Source organism: Carettochelys insculpta, chromosome 2, assembly GCF_033958435.1.
Source record: "Carettochelys insculpta isolate YL-2023 chromosome 2, ASM3395843v1, whole genome shotgun sequence".
Classification (NCBI taxonomy): Eukaryota; Metazoa; Chordata; order Testudines; family Carettochelyidae; genus Carettochelys; species Carettochelys insculpta.
In genome coordinates this window covers 195,186,327-195,208,975 of record NC_134138.1, presented here as the reverse complement: position 1 = coordinate 195,208,975, position 22,649 = coordinate 195,186,327, and the positions used below count along the sequence as shown (strand labels likewise).

General features: G+C 48.2%; 1 protein-coding gene across 3 annotated transcripts in view; it reads right to left on the bottom strand.

Annotated features, from left to right (window-relative positions):
• The window catches only part of ULK4 (unc-51 like kinase 4), a 460,156-nt gene that overhangs the window by 99,857 nt on the left and 337,650 nt on the right, over positions 1–22,649 (bottom strand). For all 3 annotated transcript variants that reach the window (XM_074988237.1, XM_074988236.1, XM_074988238.1), the window contains one exon: positions 543–709. In XM_074988237.1, the coding sequence (XP_074844338.1) occupies positions 543–709 (167 nt within the window). The remainder of the gene's footprint in view (positions 1–542; positions 710–22,649) is intronic.

Sequence of the window (22,649 nt, the reverse complement as noted above, 5' to 3'; positions counted from 1 at the left end):
ACTTAAACAAACTAGTTTTCTTCTTTGTACCTGAAGAAGAGATCTCTGAAGCTTGAAAGCTTGTGCCTTCCACCAGGAGAAATTAGTCCAATAAATAGTAACAGAGAAATAGCTGTGTTAGTCTATACTCTATCAAAACAAAAAGGCAGTTGAGTAGCACTTTAAAGACTAACAAAATAATTTATTAGGTGATGAGCTTTTGTGGGACAGACTCACTTCTGCAGACCATAGCCATACCAGGAGTCTGTTCTGGTATGGCTATAGTCTGAAGAAGCAGGTCTGTCCCAGGACAGCTCACCACCTAATAAACTATTGTGTTAGTCTTTAAAGTGCTACTCAACTGCCTTTTTGTTTTAGTCCAATAAAAGAAATTACCTTGCTCACCTTGTGACTCTTATATCCTGAAACTGAAATGGCTACAAAAACAGGACAAACAAATTTTAGGGAATTTTTTTAGTGGGGAATTCAGTAATGAGGGTAACAGGAAAAAGGCTAAGCAATTTTACAATGGTGACCACTCTACCAGAAAATAGATTCCATACCTGTAAAGTCAGACGTACGATGTTGGCTGTATATATCAGCATGTAGTGCAAAATGTCAAGCAAGGACAGCAACAGGCCATTAGCTGTCTTGATGTTGCTTTTATCATCTACTTCTAAGTACAGAGCTGCAGTTTCTATTAAGAGATTACAGACGATATGGACCAGTCCTAAGCAGATAGAAAAACAAAACGAATAACACATGGTATCAGAAAAGAAAATCAATTTGGAAAGTAGCTGTATATAAAGAATAATACCTCACCAGAAAGTAAGAATTTCATATACTGAATATTCATCAATTGAACTGCTTTTCTCTCTCCACTTTTATAATTAATTTTAAAATATAAGATTTTTATTGAGCTCTGTCCATGTGGAACAGTTTTCAAGGTGGAGCCTGAAGCTGTTAAAATCAAGCATTATAAATGATTTGAGAGTCATAGTATACCTATTGAAAAAAACAATTACCAGTTACCAATGCATAACATGATGGAATTTATAGCCTATTGACAACTATTGTTTACATAGCCCTTCATGGTGGTCAACAGAATTAAGTGACTTGGCTAGGGTCAGAGTGTGAATTACGGTCAGAGTTGAGAATGGAAACCAAAGTCTCTGGTTAACCGCTAATCCTATTTCCTCACTATCCTGGTATGACTTGTAAAACAGAACAAGACCAGGCTTATTAGGTATAGCACTGTACTGATTGCACCTCCTAAAAACGTCAGTCTCTGGTCTGCAAACTCTCTTCTCCAGCAGGACCAGAGATGTTACTGGACTAGAGAACCAGGCAGGGGGCAAGCTGCAGCAGGTGTCCCCAGCAGCCCCATGGAGGGGGGGCAGCCGCGTGGGAGCCCACATCTCCCCAGCCACCTCTCATGTGTGTGTGTGTGGACAGCCACATAGAGGCAGAGCTGGCATCCCTCTGGAAGCCCTGCAAGATTGGGGGCAGTTGTACAGGGCTGGAGCTATATCCCCAGGGTGTAGCTGGAGCCGGCTTCCCTTGGCAATCCCACAGGACCAGAGATGACTTACCCCCCAGCAGCCACACAAGGCTGTAGCTGCATCCCCAGCACTGGGCCGGGGCTGGAGCCAGCTTCCCCAGCAGCCGCATGGGGGGCAGTGTGGGTGATAACCCAGCAGCAGCTCAGGCCAGAGCTGCTGGCCCAGCAGCATGTGGGGGGAGCAGCCCAGTGAGGGGAGGGGTGGTGGTTTGTGGGCTGGTGGCTGTTAACCTTCCCTGGTCTGGCAAATTCTCTTGTTTGGGAACGGACAGGTCCTGACCAGGTCAGACCAGGAGGTGCTACTTGTACATTTATAATCAAGAAAAACATTGAATATTACTCCGGAAAAATTTATTAATATTTGTCTGACTAACACTACTAAGACTCCCCTCGAAAATGCCTTTTTTGCACAGCATTTTCTTTATGATCTTTTGTAATTTAATGCTGCTGGTCAGAATACCACGTCTAGCTGCATAAACCACAAATCAAGGTATGGATTAAGGGAAACAAACACCAACAGTAATCAATTTAAGATAAACAAATCAATTCAGAATCCTCATCACCTTCAAATAAAAAGTGACCAAGTTAATTATCTATTAACTTTCCAATTAATATCTTTTAAATTAAAGCTTCATTAAAAAAAGATGTTCTATTCCTAGCTATGAACACAATTATGTTTACCAACAGATTCATTTTGAAGGTGGTAATGGAATTTCATCCAGGTTGACACTTGGGTTCATGTGCTAATGCTGCTGTTAATTAGTGTGGAGATACTGCACTGTTAGAGGTGTGATTCTTCATATGAGGTGCTAATCTGAGGTCTTTTTCTCAATTTTCTGGTGGCTGTCTGCGATACAGTTAAACATTTTATGGCATGCCCAAAGAAGAATAGGGGACAATCTTTGTGTTCCCTCTTCATAGAATATTTCTTAATGTTTCCTCTTTTAAGAGAAGTTGTTTATGAAATGAATTATGTGAAAGCAAATTCTTTTTCTGAGTGCATAAAAAATCCTAGATATCTGAATTTGGCTTATCAGTTAAACAGGGCTTTCATTCAAAAAAAGAAAAGAAAACTGAATTTGTAGTTTAGTATAATCACTTTAGGTATGTTAAAAATTAAGAGAGAAAGAGAAGAAAACTGACGAGTATAATAAAGTTGTAAAACAGGACACATTATAGCTCCACAGACAAGATTTTGTATACTTTAGAAATACATATCTTTGGAGATGCACAAAAAGTTTATCAAAAACAACAAGAAATCCTGTGGCACCTTATAGACTAACAGATATTTTAGAACATAAGCTTTCATCTGACAAAGCGGGTCTTTGCCCACAAAAGCTTACGCTACAAAATATCTGTTAGTCTATAAGGTGCCCAGGACTTCTTGCTGTTTTTGAAGATACGGACTAACTTAGCTACCTCTCTGATACTTGTCAGTAAGTTTATCAAGGCCTTTCTACTGTAAGAATAAAACTCACACCATTGGTACACTGTTCCACCCATAAAAGCCCAACCAAACAAAACCACAAAATATAATCAACTAACCAATCAACTTCTGAAACAAGTTAACTGACTGCAAGAACCTGAAACGAACAATTAATACAATGAAAAGCAAACAATAGCCCCACCCCAGAGCTTACACCCAAACAGTAAAAAATGCCAGGGATTCCATGAAGTCCACTAAGGCCTTTGCTACTGTTATCAATTTTATATGAAAAGCTCTCAAATACTATGGTGAGGTGCTGAAATATTGGATGGGTCAATGACTGGAAAGAGAGAATAAAAGAAGCATTTTTGATGCCATAGTGTAGAACTAATGGGCATAAGTAGACAGCCTAATGGTTGTCCTGCAGTGTAGAAGCGATGTGTAGTGGGCATAATAGGACATTCAGATTGGGCAACAGTGCACTATACACACAAAACAGAAATCCAGAAGGGTCAAACCATTCACACAAAGGAAGCAGGAGGCCCTACTCCAACTCTTAGGGAATCAGCTTGGGATTTAGGAGACCTTGATTTAATTCTGTGCTTTGGCTATCTGGCCCTTGTTTATTGACTGCCAGTTCTCTACTTGTGCCTCCCGGGGCGATGTGATGACATATGCATGAACCACAGTGGGCAAACTTTTTGGTCTGAGGGTCACATCTGGTAAGGAAATTCTATGGAGGGCTGTGTGGGGCAGGCTGTGCTTCCCCCAGTGTTCCCTGTAACCTGTATGCTTGTGCAGCTGCGCAGGAGAAATTAAAATGATGAGCAGAGCACCCACAGCTAGGTTTTGTGTTTCTCCCAGTGGTGCATTTTTGCACATGCCTGGGTGCACATCAAAAATTTACTTTGCATGTGGATGGAAAAAGTCCACACAGGGCTATAAAAGATCAGAGGGAACATTGGCCACTGTACACGCCACCTATTCAACCCCCACCTACTCTCATCTACTGACAACCTGTCTCCTAACCAATCCCTGAGACCTCCTGCCCTCTATCCAAACTCTCATTTTCCCTGCCCCACTCCCGTCGGGAGCACTGGAGTTGGCAACACTGCAGCCACACTGCCCAGAGCTGCAACCATGTTGCCTGGAGTATGAGGGCTTATGGTACGGCTGCTGCACCACCCAGCTGAGGCTGTGTGTGGAGGGGGGGGGCGGTTCAACAGAATGGGAGGGGCTGGGGACTAGCTGCCCATGTTCACCCCACTGTATGGGAGCTGGGATGGCTCTTCCTGGCAAGTCTGTCGCAGCCCTGCTCCCCACTGGGAGCTCGGAGGCTGGACTGAACGGCCTGATGGGCCTGAAGTGGCCTGCAGGCTGTAGTTTGCTCCCAGACACTACAGCAAGGGCATCACATCAGTACCCAAGACAGATACCCCGAACTGTTATTTTCCAGTTCAGAGTCGCCGGTGAGAGGTTTTGAAATGCCCATATAACGAATCGCTTAGACATTAGTGTACTTCTTATGTTGAGGCTGAGGATTCCTCCCCGCGTTCCTGATGTGCCTCAGCACATTTTGACTGAGAACATGACCCATAATTCATGATTGACCAATTGGAACAGAGAGAGCAAGGCTACTTATAAGTAAGGGGTCCTTCAGGTAGACGATCAGTACAGAGTCACAGAACCCTCTGGGCCACAGTGCCTGTTTTAGTTACATATGTGCCTCTTTGCAGATTCAAACACTAAGCGCCAGGTTACAGTATAAGGTACGTCTACCAAACGATTAGCTATATGAAACATGCAACTAAAAATGACCATCATTAATTGCAGTTTTAGTCACACTGCTAAAACCAACAGAATACCATCTAATGAAACACTTGTTGATGTTGGGAAGGAAATGTGTGTGTTTGCATGCACAGCGGTGCCAACGGCCACCATAGGCCCAGGACAAGGTAGCAGGGGGGCCTGGCTCCCTGCCCCCACAAGGGGTGGGGCCAAGGATGAAAGGGTGGGTCGTAGGACAGTCAGACCTGGCTCCCTCCCCTTCTCCCTCAGAGTTACGTGAGGGGGTGCGGGTGTTTCAAAGGGGCCTGGATCTTCTTCGGTGCTCCAGGCCACTTTGAAATGCCAGGGCCTGGAACAACTGTCCCGTTTGCCCCACCCCCCGACATCAATGGGCGTGTGTGTGTGAGAGAGAGATTGTGCATGTGTTGGGGAAATGTGTGCCAGAGGTTCTGAAAAATTTTACAGTGAGGGTGCTGAGACCCTCTGAACAAACTGTAAACCTTTCAGATAACACAATCCACTTCAAGCCAGGGGATGCGCAGAACCTCCAGCACCTGTGGAGTGTGTGTGATGTGCAGAGAGAGTGTGTCAGTGAGCTGTCTCTCTAAGCAGAGCACGCTACAGCCTGAACACTTGTTGAGACAGCAGCAGGGGCGGGCAGCTCCCACTGTGGCTGAGAGGCATCAGCACAGACAGCCTTTGTCCCCCAGCACAGCACAGCCAGGCCAGGTACATGGGAGGGGGAAGGAGAACACCCCAATAGAAGTCCCCCTCCCCTCGCTTTGTACAGGAGATAGGAGGCTCCCAGTCCCACGCAGCTTGGCCAGGGATGGCTCCAAGGCAGTGGGTTTCAGGGGCTGTAGAAGCAGCAGTGGCTGCAGATGACAGCAGAGTAGTGGGTGGGGTGGGGACACCTGCTCCAGAGATGTCCCCTTGAGCAGGGCACCTTTATGGTGCTCTACTGAATACCAGCTACCAGACAGCCCCACGAGTGAGGGGTACACCTTTGTACCACTTATCCTGAGCAGTGCCAAGCATAACTTGGAATCACCACAGCATACCTGAGAAAGGGAAAAGAAGAGTTCACTTTCCACATGGCTGAAACAGTGAGAATGGAACTGATGTTGAGTTTGGTCTGTAGCTTCTTAAATAAACTGGCATTAGCTGAGTGCATTTGTAAGGAAGCATGACTCTTCAGTCTGCCAAAGAACATTCAGTTACTCTGTGACTGCCTAGTTGGTACTGAATCTTCCCATGATGCTGCTGAGACAGCAAGTGTTTGGCAATGGGCAAAGGAGTGAAAGGTAGGGTGGGTGTCTCAGAAGCATAGCTGGAATTACCACATTGCCAACAGTAATGTGATGGTTGGGGAAGATTGTTCTTGCTTGCAGCTTTCTGAAAAGTACTCTGTTTTTAAACAGCTGAGGGTCCTTTCCCGACTAGTCCACCTTGCTGTCAGTGAGGTGACTCCAGTGATCCACTAGCACAGGGGTTCTCAAACTGGGAGTTGTGGCCATTTAGGGGGTTGCAAAATAATTAAATGGAAATTGTGAGCTGTCAGCTCTGTGGGGCAGACAGCCCGAACCTTTAATTAAATTACCCCATCCATGTTTAATTTATAAGAGGGAGGGGTCAAACTGTGAGGCTTCCTGTGTGAAAGGGCAGCCAACACAAAAAGTTTCAAAATCATGGAACTAGCACTGTGCACTACATGGAAAAGTAACCCTTTCCGTGGATAGACTGTGTGGCAAGGTGGGCTGGTGCCAGAATGGGGATATGCATGACACCGACAGGTCCACCACAGGTCAGGAACCCACAACTGCAAATCCATTCACTGTTTCCTGCATATTACTGAGAGCCAGATTTCCTTCTAGTAAAAGCTGCTCAATGACAGTAGGATGACAATAGTAGGATGACAACAGCTCTCACTGTGGACTTCCCAACTCCAAGCAGACTGTCCACTGACTGAAAACAATCTGGCATAGTTTAAAATTTCCTGTCATTGAAGCTTTGTGTTGAAGAACAGTGTGAGCTCAGCACACAAAGCCGGGAATGTGTCCTTTTGCATCCAAAAGTTCTGCAGCCCCTGCTCATCATCTCAAACCTGCATTACTATGCAATCCTACCTGCCAGTATGGGTGTCTCCAGTCTAGAAGTAACAATCCACTGGGTGGAGCTGCTCCGCAAATGCCATCAAGAACCTGGATATTTTCTTTTTTGGCTGTGTCTTGTCTTAGACAATTATTGTGCTTGAACATCTCCACACCTTTCTTGTTGCACTCCAAGTTAAATTAAATTGGAGATACACATCTCATAGAACTGGAAGAGACTTTGGGAGGTCATCTGCAGTGTCCCAGTGCTGAGACTTCCCACCCAGCCCCAGCTGCAGCTTCCTGGGACCGTGGCTTCTCACCCACCCCAGCTGCAGCTTCCTGGAGCTGTGGTTTCCCACCCAGCCCTGGGGATAAGCCACTGTGAGCCACCTCTCCCTGGCCTGGTGTTTTCTGTGCATCTCCAGCAGTGGTTTCCCTGTGTAATGGCTTCCTGCCCAGCCCCAGTGATAAGCTACCATTCCCCAGCCTTGGGTGCCAACTTACCAGCCCTGGCCACTGCTCCTTGCTGCTGCCTCCCCCACCCCCTCATGCCACCAGACGAGTTGTCATTCTCCCCTGCCCTGGGCTCCTGCTGCTGGTCTCGCTCGCCTCTCCTTCTCCCAGCACCCGGACTTTTGGGACCTGGAAGATCCATGGTCCAGAAGGATGTTGCTGGATGAGAGAATGCCAGATTTGGGAGTTTTAACCTGTACTTGCATAACTGAACTGTGTAGTGCATATATGAAGCATTCAAAGGATGCAGGAGTGTGAGAGATGGGATGGAATGCAAAGGTCAAGAGTTACTGTCTATGGTAAAGTACTCTTTCCTAGACATGTTCTAAACATAACTTTATAGGATCACTGAAAAATGCATTGGGATAACAAAATACATCGAATTCTGGGAACAAACCAATTCATGATTCTCCTGTGAGTTTGCAATATTTGGTGTTTTTCTTAAGGCCTCATTTCCTGGAGTCATGTGGTCATTGAGACTCTCAGCTTTCTATTTAAAAAAAAAAAAAAGTTTCCAGTCCTTTTGAATGTAAACAAAGCTTGAAAACATAACCAACCATAGCCTAAAGGCTGAATATGCCAAAGCCAAATCATCAATGTACATATCATTATTTTAAGCCCATCTCTCATGAATTTCAAAGGCCATGGCTGGCAATATGGTAGACCAAAACTATAATTATCTCATAAATATTGCATATCAAATATAACTTATTTTATAAAAAATCTTTTAAAAATAATATTTTTTTCACAAGCTTAAAGTAAAACATTAAAATAAATACTATACACAATGGAGAATTAAACAAGTTAAAAAAAAAGTAAGAACATAAAATGTATGGGGTTCCTGACATTTGTGCCTTTGGAAATAGTTCCTTTAACTTATGGATCCACAATAGAGTTTTTCCCCCTTTTCTCCTCTTTCCTGGCTTCCTTAACATAATCAAATACAAAATTATACTTTAAAATATTTGGTTTGGAATAGTTAAGGCACCCACTCCAGCTGTAACTCATGCCACTGTGTCTTTTTTATTATTTTTACATGCCGCTTTGCGTTACGGACCAAGCATCAACCTAAACTTGAAATTTCCTGTTTTTTGTACACCTAATCCAGACTCTCAGCATTGCTTCAGTCTAGTCATGTGCATTTAATTTTCTCCTTTTCAAAAAAAGCTTTGTTATTGCTGATGTTCTGGACACTTCATAAAAAAATGAAACTGTGCACAGACATATTCAGGTGATGTCACTCTACCCACCAGCAAGAAAATAAACAGTCATAATTGTATGTTTACACAACACAAAACTTGTGGTTTCTCTGTGCCTTTTTTCACCAGACTAAATTATAGCAAACCTAAGAAAGCTATCCAATAAAAGTTGGTCCCTATCTAAGAGAAGTCTGCAAACTTTCATGTGGGGAGATGTCAGAGTACACCCCGTTTCTGCCCATATGTAACCACTAAACCCACCGACCACATCAAGCTGATGAGTCATTCTTATTTCTTGATGGTCGAGACAATCTCTAAGTGACTGCCTTAAAAGTTAGCACTGGGACTGCCTCTTTCAAATGCAGACATGGCGTGGGAGGTCAAGACATTTTGGCAAGCAATCCCCCTACATAAATAACAACAATAGCTCTGTACCGAGAGCATTAAAACTGAATGAGTAACAGTCAACAAAATAAAAATGATAATTCAATGTAATTAAATAATTCTCTGAAAGAGTGCAGAGCATTAGGTCAGACATCAGTCACAAACTGTGGCTTCATTTGAAAATAAGGAATACAAAACAGAAACCAGATATACATCCCAATATGAAAAACATTCCATTACAATTAGAGCTTAAAAATATACTGAGGACAGAAGAATTTTGATAAGGTCCCAAAGTGGTTAAAAAGAACTATTTAAAATAAAACATTGTAAAACTCAGTATAGTAGTATTTCTTTCATAATCTACATAGATAGCCATGCCCAGTGCAGCTGCTCAGGAAAGATTCAAATTCCTCCCCAGTGACCAGCAGAGTATCCACATCTAGTTTTTTATTTCTGCTGGTGGTACACATTCACACTTACCTCAGTGCACATAAAAATATTTATTCTGGATGGAAAAATCCACAAACGGATCAAAATGACTAGGGAGACCACTGCCTATACCCACGTTATACTAAAAATCTCTGCTTAGAAATTATCCACATTTCAAAATCCAGGATCCTATGGTACAAATTTTATATTATACAGTGTGTATATATATATATATTATTATATTGTTACCCCTACTTGACCAGAGTGGCTAGCCAAAGTTTAAGGTCCTCTGGCTTGTTTCCACCAGAAGTAGAAACTGATGATAAAGCAAGATATTTCTGATGCAACTTAGTTTATAACAATTATACATAAAGTCCAGTTTCACGGTACACACAATGAAGCAAGAAGGAACCCTAACCCTAGGACAAGAGCCAAACCCATACGACATGTTGAAATGGTGCATCTGTTAGAGACAGCACTGGGAGAGGGCTAGGGTTGATGAGCAAGCAGCTGTAGCATATAGTAGCCAATCAGGGCCCAGGTAAGGATGTATAAATAGGGGCTGCTGTGGGGAGGAGACAGTAGACTTTTGCTCCAGCTGTGGAGCAGAAGGGACCTAGCTGTCACAAAGCTACACAGATCAGGGCTGCGGGAGCTCTGGCCAGGCAAGATCCCAGGCTGTAGGGTCTGAGACAAGGTCTGATGGTATAAGGGCTACAGGAAGGCAGCCAGGGTAGGAGAAGCAAAAAGGCCCAAAACCCCCTTGACATTGGTGAGTGGCTATTTCAGATTGTAGATTGCTCTTGAGGGAAGGGGCTAGATGATGATTGACAGTGGAACATTCAGCCACAGTGGGTGAAGGGGTTTGGGGTTCCTTAGGAGGGGAGAAAAAGAAGTTACTCACCTGTAGTAACAATGGCTCTTCGAGATGTGTCCCCGTGGGTGCTCCACAATAGGTGTCAGGCTAGCCCGGCGCCGCAGATCGAAATTCTTCCAGCAGTTTCTCCTGGATCGTGCATGCGCCAGCGCATGCCACTCCCCGCACACCCCTGGCCACGTGCGCGATCTGGTCCCCGCCAGTTCCTTGACCAACCGCCTCGAATGCTCCTGAAAAACACTAGACAGAGATCCGAAGCAGGGAGGATGGGCGGGTGGTGGAACACCCACGGGGACACATCTCGAAGAACCATCATTATTACAGGTGAGTAACTTCTCTTTCTTCTTCGAGTGGTCCCCGTGGGTGCTCCACAATAGGTGATTACCCAGCAGTAACCCAAGTAAGGAGGTGGGTAATCGGTTCATGTGCAGCTTGCCCCCGAGAGGACTGCTGTCAACAGACGGGTATCCTCTTCGAATACCCGATGTAGGGCATAATGCTTGGAGAAGGTGTCGTTGGATGACCAAGTCGCCGCTCTACAGATGTCTTTTAACGCAATGCCCTTGAAGAAGGCTGTTGACGCCGCCACTGCCCTGGTGGAGTGAGCCCTAGGCGGGGCCAGCAAAGGAGTCTTTCGAAACTCGTAGCACATTTTTATACTGGACACAATGTGCTTTGAGATTCTCTGTGAAGAGAGACCTTCTCCTTTTGACCTGGGAGTGAGAGAGACTAGAAGCCTGTCAGTTTTCCGGAAGGACTTAGTTCTGTCTATGTAGAAGGCCAACGCCCTCCTCACATCCAGGAGATGCAGGCGTGCCTCCTTGCTGGAGCTGTGAGGCTTCGGGTAAAACGAGGGTAAAACTATTGGTTCGTTAAGATGCAACTCCGAAGAAACTTTTGGAACAAAGGCTGGGTGCAACCTTAAGGTTACCGCCTCCTTTGAGAATACTGTGCAGGGCGGCGTTGCCATCACTGCTGCGAGCTCGCTCGCCCTGCGGGCTGACGTAATCGCAAAGAGGAAGGTTGTTTTCATCGTAAGGAGACGGAGGGCAACTGTGGCTAATGGTTTGAAAGGTGGACCCGATAGCGTTCTGAGCACCAAGTCCAGACTCCACGATGGTGGAAGCGGTTTCCGAGGGGGGTACAGGTTTACCAATCCCTTCAAGAACCTTGTGACGATAGGATGGACGAATACAGCGGGCCCTTCCTCTGTATGCCGAAACGCTGATATAGCAGTGAGGTGGACCTTTAGCGAGGATATAGAAAGCCCGCCTCTTTTGAGGTCCAATAAGTATTCTAGTATTACAGGTATAGGAACGTCAAGGGGAGCTAACTGCTTGGCGGAACACCAGGCTGTAAATCGAGTCCATTTCTGCTTGTAAGTCCTCCTGGTGGAGGTCCTTCGGCTACATTCCAGGACTACTTGTACTCCCTCCGTACACATGCTCTCTAAGGAGCTGAGCCATGGATTAACCATGCTTGTTGGTGCAGACCCTGAGGATGCGGGTGCACTATGGACCCCTGAGCCTGCGTGAGTAAGTCCGGTGCCACCGGTAGAGGAAGCGGTGGGAGGTCCGACATGCGCAGAAGCAAAGGAAACCATTGCTGCCGATCCCAAGTTGGGACTATGAGTATCATGGGAGCTCTGTCCCTTCTGGCTTTCTGCAGAACCTTGTGGATAAGCACTGTGGGGGGAAACGTGTAAAGTAGAGGGCCCCTCCATGAAATCATGAATGCGTCCCCCAGGGACCCCCATCCCACTCCTGCCCTGGAGCAGTACTGGGGACACTTCTTGTTGTACTGGGTGGCAAACAGATCGATCTGGGGAAACCCCCATGTACGAAAAATGCGCTGTAGCAGATCGGAGCGGATCTGCCATTCGTGCGTGAGTGCGAAGCGCCTGCTCAGCTGATCTGCTTTCGCATTGGGAGCACCCGGCAAGTACGAGGCTTTCAACATTATGTTGTTGGCAATGCACCAGTTCCACAATCGGACTGCTTCCGCACATAGAGCACGGGATCGTGCTCCTCCTTGTAGATTGATGTAAAACATAGTGGAGGTATTGTCGGTATTGATCCCGACTACTTTGCCGTGCAGGTAATCTCGAAAATGTTTGCAGGCATTGAACACTGCTCTGAGCTCCAGCATGTTTATGTGCAGTGTCTGTTCCGCAGGGGACCATAGCCCTTGCATCACGGTGTCGCCGATGTGCACTCTCGATCCTATGCGGGAGGCGTCGGTAGTAAGAAAAATAGAAATTTGTGGTTGGTGAAAGGGCACCCCCACTAGCAGATTCTTGGGATTTTCCCACCATGCCAGGGATCTGCACACCTCTGTCATGGGCGACACCACCCTGTGGACAGTATGGGATGCTGGTTTGTAAACGCTCGCCAGCCAATGCTGCAGGCTTCGCATGTGTAACCTGGCATTCTGTACCACAAACGTCGCTGCCGCCATGTGGCCCAACAGCTGTAGGCACGTTAAGACTGGCACCGTGGGGCTGTATGTGATGACCTGCACCAGCACACTGATGGCGCGGAAGTGGGCGTCGGGCAGGTATGCTCTTGCTGTGAAAGAGTTTATGCGTGCCCCTATGAACTCTATATCTTGTATGGCTTCAGTCTTTGACTTTGCAAGGTTGATAACTAGGCTCAGCGAAGAAAACGTGTCTGCTGTGACGCATATCATGTATAAAACCTCTGCCTTCGAGGCCCCTTTCAGCAGGCAGTTGTCCAGATATGGGAAAATAAACAACCCCTGTCTGTGCAGGTAGGCTGACACCACTGTCAGGGTTTTGGTAAAGACTCTGGGAGCCGAAGAAAGGCCGAACGGAAGAACTCTGTGCTGAAAGCGCTCCTTGCCGATCGTGAAGCGGAGGAAGCGTCTGTGTGCCGGGTGGATTGTTATATGAAAGTAAGCATCTTGTAAGTCGAGGGCTGCAACCCAGTCTCCATCGTCCAGTGCCGTGAGTATAGAGGCAACTGTGATCATCCGAAAACGTTGCTTGAGCAAGTAACGGCTGAGGCCCTGAAGATCTAAGATGGGCCTCCAGCCTCCTGTTTTCTTCTCTGTTAGGAAGTAGCGTGAATAAAAACCTTTCCCCTGGAAATTTTCCAGCACTCTTTCCACCGCCCCTATGAACATGAGGTGATCCACCTCCTGCTTGAGCCTCACCTCGTGGGCAGCATCTCTGAGGTGAGGCCTGGCAGGAGGCTTCGTCGGTGGGAGTGACTGGAAGGGGATCGTGTAACCCGTGGCTATGATCTCCAGCACCCATTTGTCTGTGGTGATCTTTTGCCATTGGGAGTGGAACGGTCTGAGGCGATGATGGAACATGAGATGAGAGTGGCATTGAGCGAGGGTATTGATAGTGCAGCCCCCGACATACCCGTCAAACTTCTTGCCTTTGGGCCTGCCCCGAAGGCGTATGGCTTTGTTGAGAACGTCGCCTGGGAGTTCTGTACTGCTGCTGCTGCTGATGGCACCCCTGGTCGTAGCCTCGTTGATATTGAGCACACTGGTTGATAAGCGTAGCGTCTTTGCTGAGGGTAAAATTTTTTCTTCCAGTATGGGGGAGTATAAATGCCCAAGGTTCTAAGTGTGGCTCTTGAGTCCTTACTGGAATGGAGGACCAAGTCAGTGGAGTCTGCAAACAGCTTTTGTGTATCAAAGGGAAGATCCACGATCTTCGCCTGCAGGTCTCTGGGGATACCAGACGTCTGGAGCCAGGATTCTCTACACATGACCACTGCTGTAGCTGCTGAACGTGCCACTGTGTCCGCCACGTCCAGGGCAATCTGTACTCCCGTCCGTGATGCTGCGTAGCCCTCTTGAACAATCGCCTTTAACACTGGCTTCTTGTCTTCCGGGAATGAATCCATGAGGGGAGTAAGCCTGGAGTAATTATCAAAGTTGTGGTTTGCTAGGTGTGCCGCGTAATTTGCCATTCTCAATAGCAGGGTAGAGGAGGAACATACTTTCCTGCCAAACAGCTCTAGCTTCTTAGCATCTTTGTCCGATCCACCCGATTTGTGCTGAGAGGCTTTCAACCTCTACTGGGACGATTTGACCACCAAAGAATTCGGTTGTGGGTGACTAAAAAGGAACTCCATGCTCTTTGCTGGGACGAAATACTTCTTATCCGTTCTCTGGTTCGTAGGTGGGATAGAGGCCGGAGTCTGCCATATGGTAGTGGCTGACTCCATAATGGCTTCGTCCAACGGAATAGCAATTTTGGATGAAGCCGGGGGGTCTCAAATTTTTCAGGAGTTTGTGATGTTTCTCCTGCACCTCTGCCGTTTGAATAGCTTGCGTGAAAGCCACTCTTTTGAATAGTTCTTGAAATTGTTTAAGGTCATCCGGGGGGGAGACATCCCCGGGGACCATGGCCCCATCTGGGGAGGATGAGGAGGAACCACTGGGGTAAACCTCCCTCAAACTCTCAGGCTCCTGTGGTCGATGATACCCTTGCTCCCTGGAGGATTGTGAAGGGAAGTCCTGGGGTTCTAAAACTAACTCTCCTTGGGACAACTGTGTTTCCGTCCCAGATCAAGAGTGTACATGGGGGTATTGAACAGCAGGGGGGGACCTGCCCCTGGATGCAGGCCTGCGTTGTCTGTGTTCAGCATGATGAGGACGACCATAGCAGCATGGGCAAGGGCCTGGGGATGGAGACCTGGACCACGCACTGATAGTGTACCCCCGATGTCTGGGAGAGCGGGACCTCCGCGACGACACAGATAGAGGCAAAACTGGCTTGTGATAGTACTCCAGGGGATCCATTCCCAGAAATGGTGAAGGTGGCCCAAGCCATGGTGACATTTGTTGGAGGAACAGAGAGGGATGTTCTGGATAAGCCGGTGGAGTCACAGGCCTTCGGTGCGGCGTGTGTACCACGGGGGGAGGGCTTGGTGCTAAAGGCAGCGCAGCCCTGTCCGGAGATGGGCTGCGGTGCCGGGTTTTTGCTTTAGCCTTGCCCCTCCCCTGCGGGGCCGGCACCGCCCCCTCCCGTGCCAGGGATCTCAGCCCCACTGTTGGTGCCGTGCTCGGTACACTCAGCTGCGGTGCCACGTGGGTAGTTTCCTCCAGCGCCTGCAGGCTCCGTGCCTGGTGTCCCTGCGCTGTTGGTGCCACGGGGGCCGGTGCCGCTGACTCCAGCGCTTGCCTCACTGGCGCTCTCGGCTCCCTGAATGCCGGCTGTTGCGTAATCGGAAGCTCAGCCTCTGCCACATGCGCTGCCGCGCCGCCGTTTCCCTGAGCTTGCGGCTGGGGGCTCTGTACACCGCTCGTCCTGCTCGCTGAACTCGCCGGCAAGGATCGAGCCAGGGAGAGTTTCCTCCTTTTCTGCACCGAGGGGGTCAGAGAGGCTGCCTTCCTCTTATGCAACCCAGAGGGCCCTTCTGGGTGAGGCTTCTTCGGCAACTCTGGCTGGAGAGCCTTATCAAACAAGAGCATTTTAAGCCTCATCTTTCTGTCTTTCCTGGCCCTGGCTGTGAGCTTAGCACAGTGAGAACACTTCTGGGTAACGTGTGATTCCCCCAAGCAGCGGGTGCATTCGCTATGCCCATCGGAGGCCAGCATAGCTTCGTGGCATGACTCACACTTTTTAAAACCTGAGGAGGCCATTGCGGTGAGTCCTTTACTGTTAATAGGGTACTTAGCGCGTAATCAGTGCCTTTTTGCCCCAAATAGGGATCACCGGCCTGCAGGGCAGCGGGCGGCCTAAGTGGTCTTCTCGTCCGCTCCTCTCTTCTTCGCTCCTCTCTTTTTTTCTTTTTTTGCTGATATTTTCTTTGTCCTTGTTTTCTTTTCCTTTTTTTTTTTTTAGTGACAAAAACAACAAATTACACTAAAAACAGCTATCTTATCTGACTCTGGCCTTAGCCTGAGCAGATTCCGTCTGCAGCCGATGGCAGTTGAGAAGGAAGTGGCAGGGACTGGATCGCGCATGTGGCCGGGGGTGTGCGGGGAGCAGTGCGTGCCGGCGCACGCGCGATCCAGGAGAAACTGCTGGAAGAATTCCGATCTGCAGCGCCGGGCGAGCCCGACACCTATTGTGGAGCACCCATGGGGATCACTTTAAGAAGAACCTCAGATTGTGGGGAACTGTGGCAGGGCAGTATCCTGAGGGAAGGATACCATGGTCTAGGAGGGAGGTGGGTGCTGACCTAAGTGGGTGAAGAACAGACAAGCAGTAATAATGGTTGAGACACTAGCCAGAAGAGGGCACTCTGGAGGCTGGAGGAGCTAATTCCCCAACTGACCAGCAGGGTGAGCCACAGCAGTGAGTCATGCCCTGAAGAGGAGAGGAATAGTAACCATAGGAATTCTAATCCAAGGTACAAATGCCTACCTAAAGCATTCACAACCATAGGATAAAGAGCCCTACCAAAAGAAACTTGAACCCTACCTCCAACTGCCCTATCACAGAGGATGTATTAAAGTAGGATGGCATAGGGGCTTTCCTAAGTCCATACCCTTTTAAACTTAACCGTTACACCACAACTTGGAAGTTGAAAACAACTGAAACATAACAAATGTGATACCTAATTGCAAAATGATGATAAATTTACGTATATGATAAGAAGCTGAGATCGTTATTATGTTATCCTTCAGGCAAAAGACACTAATATTAATAACATAAGAAAATACATATAAATAAGGAAAAGAAGGGAAATTCCATATCAAATATGCATCAAACATAGCAGCATCGGTGTAATATAATATAAAAGAGGCCTAAAGGTGGTAGGAGAGAGAGATGGGGTCCTTTGGATGGTGTCAAAATGATAAATGCTGGTCATAATTGGAATGGAAATGAGGAAGATGTTGGCTAACATTTCAGGTTGTTCTAAAGGGGATAGTGAGAGTATATGGATGTGCTGATGTACATCCCTAACCCTATGTCAAGGAGCTCTATTCAGAGGAACCATAACTCTAAGTCCAAGTGCTCACACACACACAGGATGCCTAATCATAGGTCCAAGTAACTTACACATAGGAACCATAACCTACGGCAGGGAGCCCTATCCATAGAAAGCCTAACTGTAACTCCATATGTCACACCCATAGAAATCTTAAGCATAGGGTTGAGAGCCATCGGAACCCTAACCCTAGTGTGGGAAACCCTTCCTACAGGAACCCTAACCCGAGCTCCAATTGCCCCAGCCACAGGAACACTAACCTTAGTGCATGGAGCCCTACCCATAGCAATCCTAACTGCACTGTTCCGAGCCTGCCTTTTCCGTCATTATTCTGTAACCGAAAAGCTTCTCTCTTTGCTTTCTCTCAGGGGTGCCTTACCAGCAATTCTTTTGCTGTCTCCATTGCTTTCTGCCTGCTTCTTCCCCTTCACTCTGCCCTGACTCTCATACATATACACAGACAAAAAGAGTTCCTGTAACCAAAGCCCTGCTCCTTGTATCCAAAACCTCTTGGGCTTGTTCTCAAGTTTTGCCACGTGTCTGTATTTTGTATGCTACTTCTACTGTTTTAATCACTTTTTCACATTTACCCTGAATAAAAAGTGGTTATCACAGTCAATCCAGAGCAACATATTTTAACCCAACCAACAATATATTTGAACATACTATAAAAATATAAATTATTTTAAGATAAAATGGGGGAACAGGGATCACATTTCCTTTTTTGATCACAGGTCTAAGATAATTAATTAGAAACATTCTTCGGTCAAAGAAATTTGCACTGGTAAGTTAAAATGTTTGTAAATCCTATAGGTCACAAGATAGCCTCCTTCAAATACTTCTGTAAAACACTTTTGCCATGAAGTCCGCAAAAGTCTTGAGCACAATTAGACTGTGGAGATCACTGGCTATAATGCTGACCAATTCTGTCTTACTGTTTTCTTATAACCTCCTGTCATGCGACCAGATTTTATACTGGGTCTGGTATAGTGAGAATGAAATCCCAGCCTGGGGCTGTAAGTGGCCTAGATTTTAAGCAAAGGCACCCTGGATTGATTTCTCTAGCTGTGCCCAGAAACCCCATCCTATCACAGTTTCAAATGTGTCTGTGTTTTGCAAGCTACTTCTACTCTTTCATCATTTTTTTACATTTATCCTGATTAAAAAATGGCTATCACAGCCAATCTAGAGCAATATATTTTAACCAAGTCAACAATATATTTGAACGTAGTATAAAAATAGAAATGATTTTAGGATAAGATGGGGGAACAGGGATCACATTTCCTTTTTTGATCACAGGTCTAAGATTATTTATTAGAAACATTGTACAGTCCTAAAGAAATTTGGACTGGGTAAGTTAAAATGTTTCTGTAGGTCATGAGATAACCAACCGCCTTCAAATCCTTCTGTAAAACTCTTTTGCCATGATGTCTGTAAAAGCCTTGAGAACCAACAGACTATGGAGACCACTGGCTATGATTCTAACCAATACTGTCTTATTGTTTCCTTATACCCTTCCCACCCCAATCTGTTTGTCTCTTGTCTTCTTCTAAGATGGTAATCTCATTGGCCACATCTACACTACAGTGATCTTCCAAAAGACTCTCTCTTCTGAAAGACTGTCTTCCAGAAAATTGCATCTACACATAAAAAGCAGCCCGAAAAAGCCACTCATTCTTTTGAAAGAGCACGTCCACTTAGCTACGGGCTCTCTTTCGAAAGAATGGGACAGGAAATGCTATGGAAGGGGTCATATGGCCAGAAAGCAGTTCTGGGAGTGCTGGCTATGTGCTGCCTTAAAGGGCCCCTCCCAAACAGCCCCTCCCTGCACATGCTGCTGAGGCCTGCAGAGCTGATTACAGTGAAGCTGAGCCTGTGCCCATTTCTGACCCTCACCTCTGAGAGCCACATACCCTCAAGGTCACCCTGGTTTGTCTGCTGGCTATTCTGCTGGCAGCTGTTCTCCACCTCCTGCAATGCTGGAGACCTGGCTCCAACACATTACAGCCCCTGCCACACACCCCCAGGGCCCTCTGGCATGTGTAGCTCCATCCCACAAGTGTGAACTGGTGGGACCGAGTGGGACAATGCATGCCAGCTGCAGAACTTCAGAATGAAGGACACCTTTATGGAGCTCTGCAGCTGGCTCTCCCCCATCCTCCAATGCCAGGACACCCAGATGCAGCCAGCTCTCTCAGTGGAGAAGCGTATGGCCATTGCCATATGGAAGTTCACTGCCCTGGACAGCTACCAAGCCATCAGGCAGCAGTTCGGGGTGGGCAGGTCCACCTTTGAGGCTGTCATCCTCAAGGTAAGGCATACGCCACTCTGCAGCCCGGCACGGGGCAGGTGGAGGTATGGCCAGGCAAAGGGGACCCTTGGGGGCTTGAAAGGGGTTAGGACACCCTTGTACCCGCCCACGAGCCCACCCACTTTCCCTTCCCAGCCCATGATTCCCCCCACATAATGGAGGACATGGGGGTGTTGCAAACAATTAACTTTATTAAACATTGAAACTTTAGAAAAATAAAAACTGTGCATTTAACTATTTACATGTGTGAAAGGGGTAACTATGTATGGGGGGGGGGGGCTGGCGCCAGGGATGGAGGGGGGGGACATCCTTCTATTCCATGGAGAGGGTGGAGGTCCATGAGCTTTGGTGACTGCGGGAGCCCCTCCCACCCTGGGTGCAGGGGCCCCATTAGGGCATGGAGGAAGCCAGGAGCATGGGGGCCATGGGCTGGGCCTCAGCAGTGGGATGGGACAGGTGACCTTGGTGGGGCCTACCCTCCCCATAAGCCTGACTGTGAGGCCCCAGAGGGCAGCAGGTGGGTGGTGAGGGCCTCAGAGGCTTTGCACAGGCCAATGCAGTAGCTTTGGAGGCTGGAGGCTAGGCCAGGCCAGGCCAGCAGCTCCACAGAGGGCTCCGCACATAGTTCAGAGCATGCCTATCACCTCTGTCCATGTGTCCCATCTCCAGGCCATGTCAGCCTTGTTGAGCACCAGCCACCGCTTCACCAGAGTGTTTTTGTGGTGGAGGGTAGCTGTGTATGTGGAGGTCTCGTCTTTCCAGCCATGGCATTGGGACCTCCAGGTGGGGCTGGTCCAGCCCTCTCAAGTCCTTGCTCCACAGCCCCCTGGCTTGGATGAGGCTAGCTGGCCCTGGGGGTGTGCTGGGGCCCTCAGATGCTGCAGCTGTAAGGGATGGAAGAGGGGAAGAGAAGGAGGGAGTCAGTCCCCCATCCTGGCCCTGGTTGCCATGCCCCACATCCACAACCTGAAGTCCCCATAGCAGTGGAACAAACTCTTTGACGCCCTGGGGATGCAACTGTACCTAGTAAGGCCACCCACTCCACCCAGGGAATGGGCTAATGGGTAAGGGGGCAGTTGTCCAGGCAAGGGGGAGCCCCCAACTGGGTGGTGGGTGAGCTAGATGTGGCCTGGCCCTGCCCAGGCCCCTCCACATGCGTGCAGCTCCTGCTGCTGTCCAAGGGGGAGGGTGTAACCTGCCAGGGATGCACTCCACTGTGTGACATCCAGGGTCAGGCCATCGGCCGTGTGCCTGGGGGTGGGTTACCCCCACCACCCCCAGGATATGTGATGTGACGTACACTTACTGGAGGGCCACTCAGAGAGGATGGGAGATGTCCAACTCAAGGTAGCGCGGCTGGAGAAAGCTGAGGGCACCTCGATCATTAGTGACTTATCTGGGGACTCATCCTCCAATGGGTCCTCCGGCTCCGGGCCTCACATGCAGACCTGGCTGGCAGGTCTGGGCTGTCCTCTCCCGGGCCTGTTTCCCCCTCTGGTGCAGCAGGGGGATCCGGGGCTGCAGTGCCTAGGGTGCTGCATGGTGAGGAGCTGTCCTTGCCAGTGAGGAGCCCATGGAGCTCCTGGTAGTACGGGTAGGTGGCTGGGGCCTGCCCTGACTGCCTGGCATTGTCCCAGGCCCACATATTTCCCTGGCACAGTTGTTTAACTTTACAGCAGACCTGACTGGTGGTCTGGACAGGGTGGCCATGGGTGGCCAAGTTGAAGGCCAGACGGGCAAACACAGGGGCGTTCCAGCAGTGGCCCATTGTGTCCTGGAGGACCTTCTCCTCATGCCAGAGGCCCAGGAGATCCTGGAGCTCTGGCTCAGTCCAGGAAGGGGTCCCCTGCTCCATGCCCTGGGTGGGCTCCTGGGAGCCTCGTCTGGCTCCCTGGGGGTGCCCCGCAGGTCCCAGGGAGACTGGCTGCTGGCCATGGTGGCTCCAGAAGCTGCAAGGGTGGCTGGGGAAAGTGTGGTGCAGCAGTGCATATGCTTGCTGCCTTCATGCTCTCAGCTTCCTGCCATGGGGATTCTGTGTCCTTGCAGCTTTAAGAGTGGTCAGAGACAGAGACCACAGAGTCCTCCTGGTGCAGGCACGGGCATCTCCACGCTCCAGCTGTGTGGTACCATGCAGGACTGCTCCTTCGAAGCAAAAGGGTCACGGATCATCTACAAACACTTTTTTCAGAAAGATTCTTTTGGAAGAAGGCACTCTTCCTGGTCCGGGAGCAGAACAGGGCCTCCGGAAGAAGCGCCGCGTTCTTTTGAAAAGAATTCGAAAGACCACGTTTTGTGTGTGGGTGCTCCACTTGTTCTTTCAGAAGAGCGCTTGCTTTTCCAAAAGGACTTGCTAGTATAGACGTGGCCATCGAGACTATCTTTTATTCTGCGTTCTTACAACACTTAGCAGGATGAGGGCCTGGCCCATGTCTGGAGCTCCTGGGTGCTAATATTTTTTAATTACAATCCTGCTTATCTCCTCTCTTCAATTCCACCATGATTTTACTTTACTAGATGATATTTTATGAGCTCACTGAGTTAGCGGTAATGGGTGGGATTTCCAAAAGCACCGTCTGTTGGCCTAACTCTTTTCATTGAAGTGAAAAAGAATGCTACCATTGTTTATAGTGGTTACAGAGTTAAGTAACTGTTTAGAGCCTTTGAAAAAACGTTAATGCGTTATCCCATCTGAAAGCTAGGTTCCAAGATTAGTTTGGCAATTATTGCAGTGATCGAAACCATTACACACGTATCCTAGGAAAACATAACACCCCTAATTTTACTAAAAAGTTATTTAAAATAAAGCACCTATCTGAAGTGTTCCCTGACACTTTGTAGCCGTGTCTACATGTGCACGCTACTTCGAAGTAGCAGCACTAACTTCGAAATAGCACCTGTCACGGCTACACGCGTCGGGCGCTATTTCGAAGTTAACTTCGATGTTAGGCGGCGAGACGTCGAAGTCGCTAACCCCATGAAGGGATAGGAATAGCGCCCTACTTCGACGTTCAGAGTCGAAGTAGGGACCGTGTAGTCGTTGCGCGAACCGCAACGTCGAAATTGCGGGGTCCTCCATGGCGGCCATCAGCTGAGGGGTTGAGAGACGCTCTCTCCAGCCCCTCAGCTCAATGGTGGCCGCGTGGAGCGGCCCCTTAAAGGTCCCCTCCCC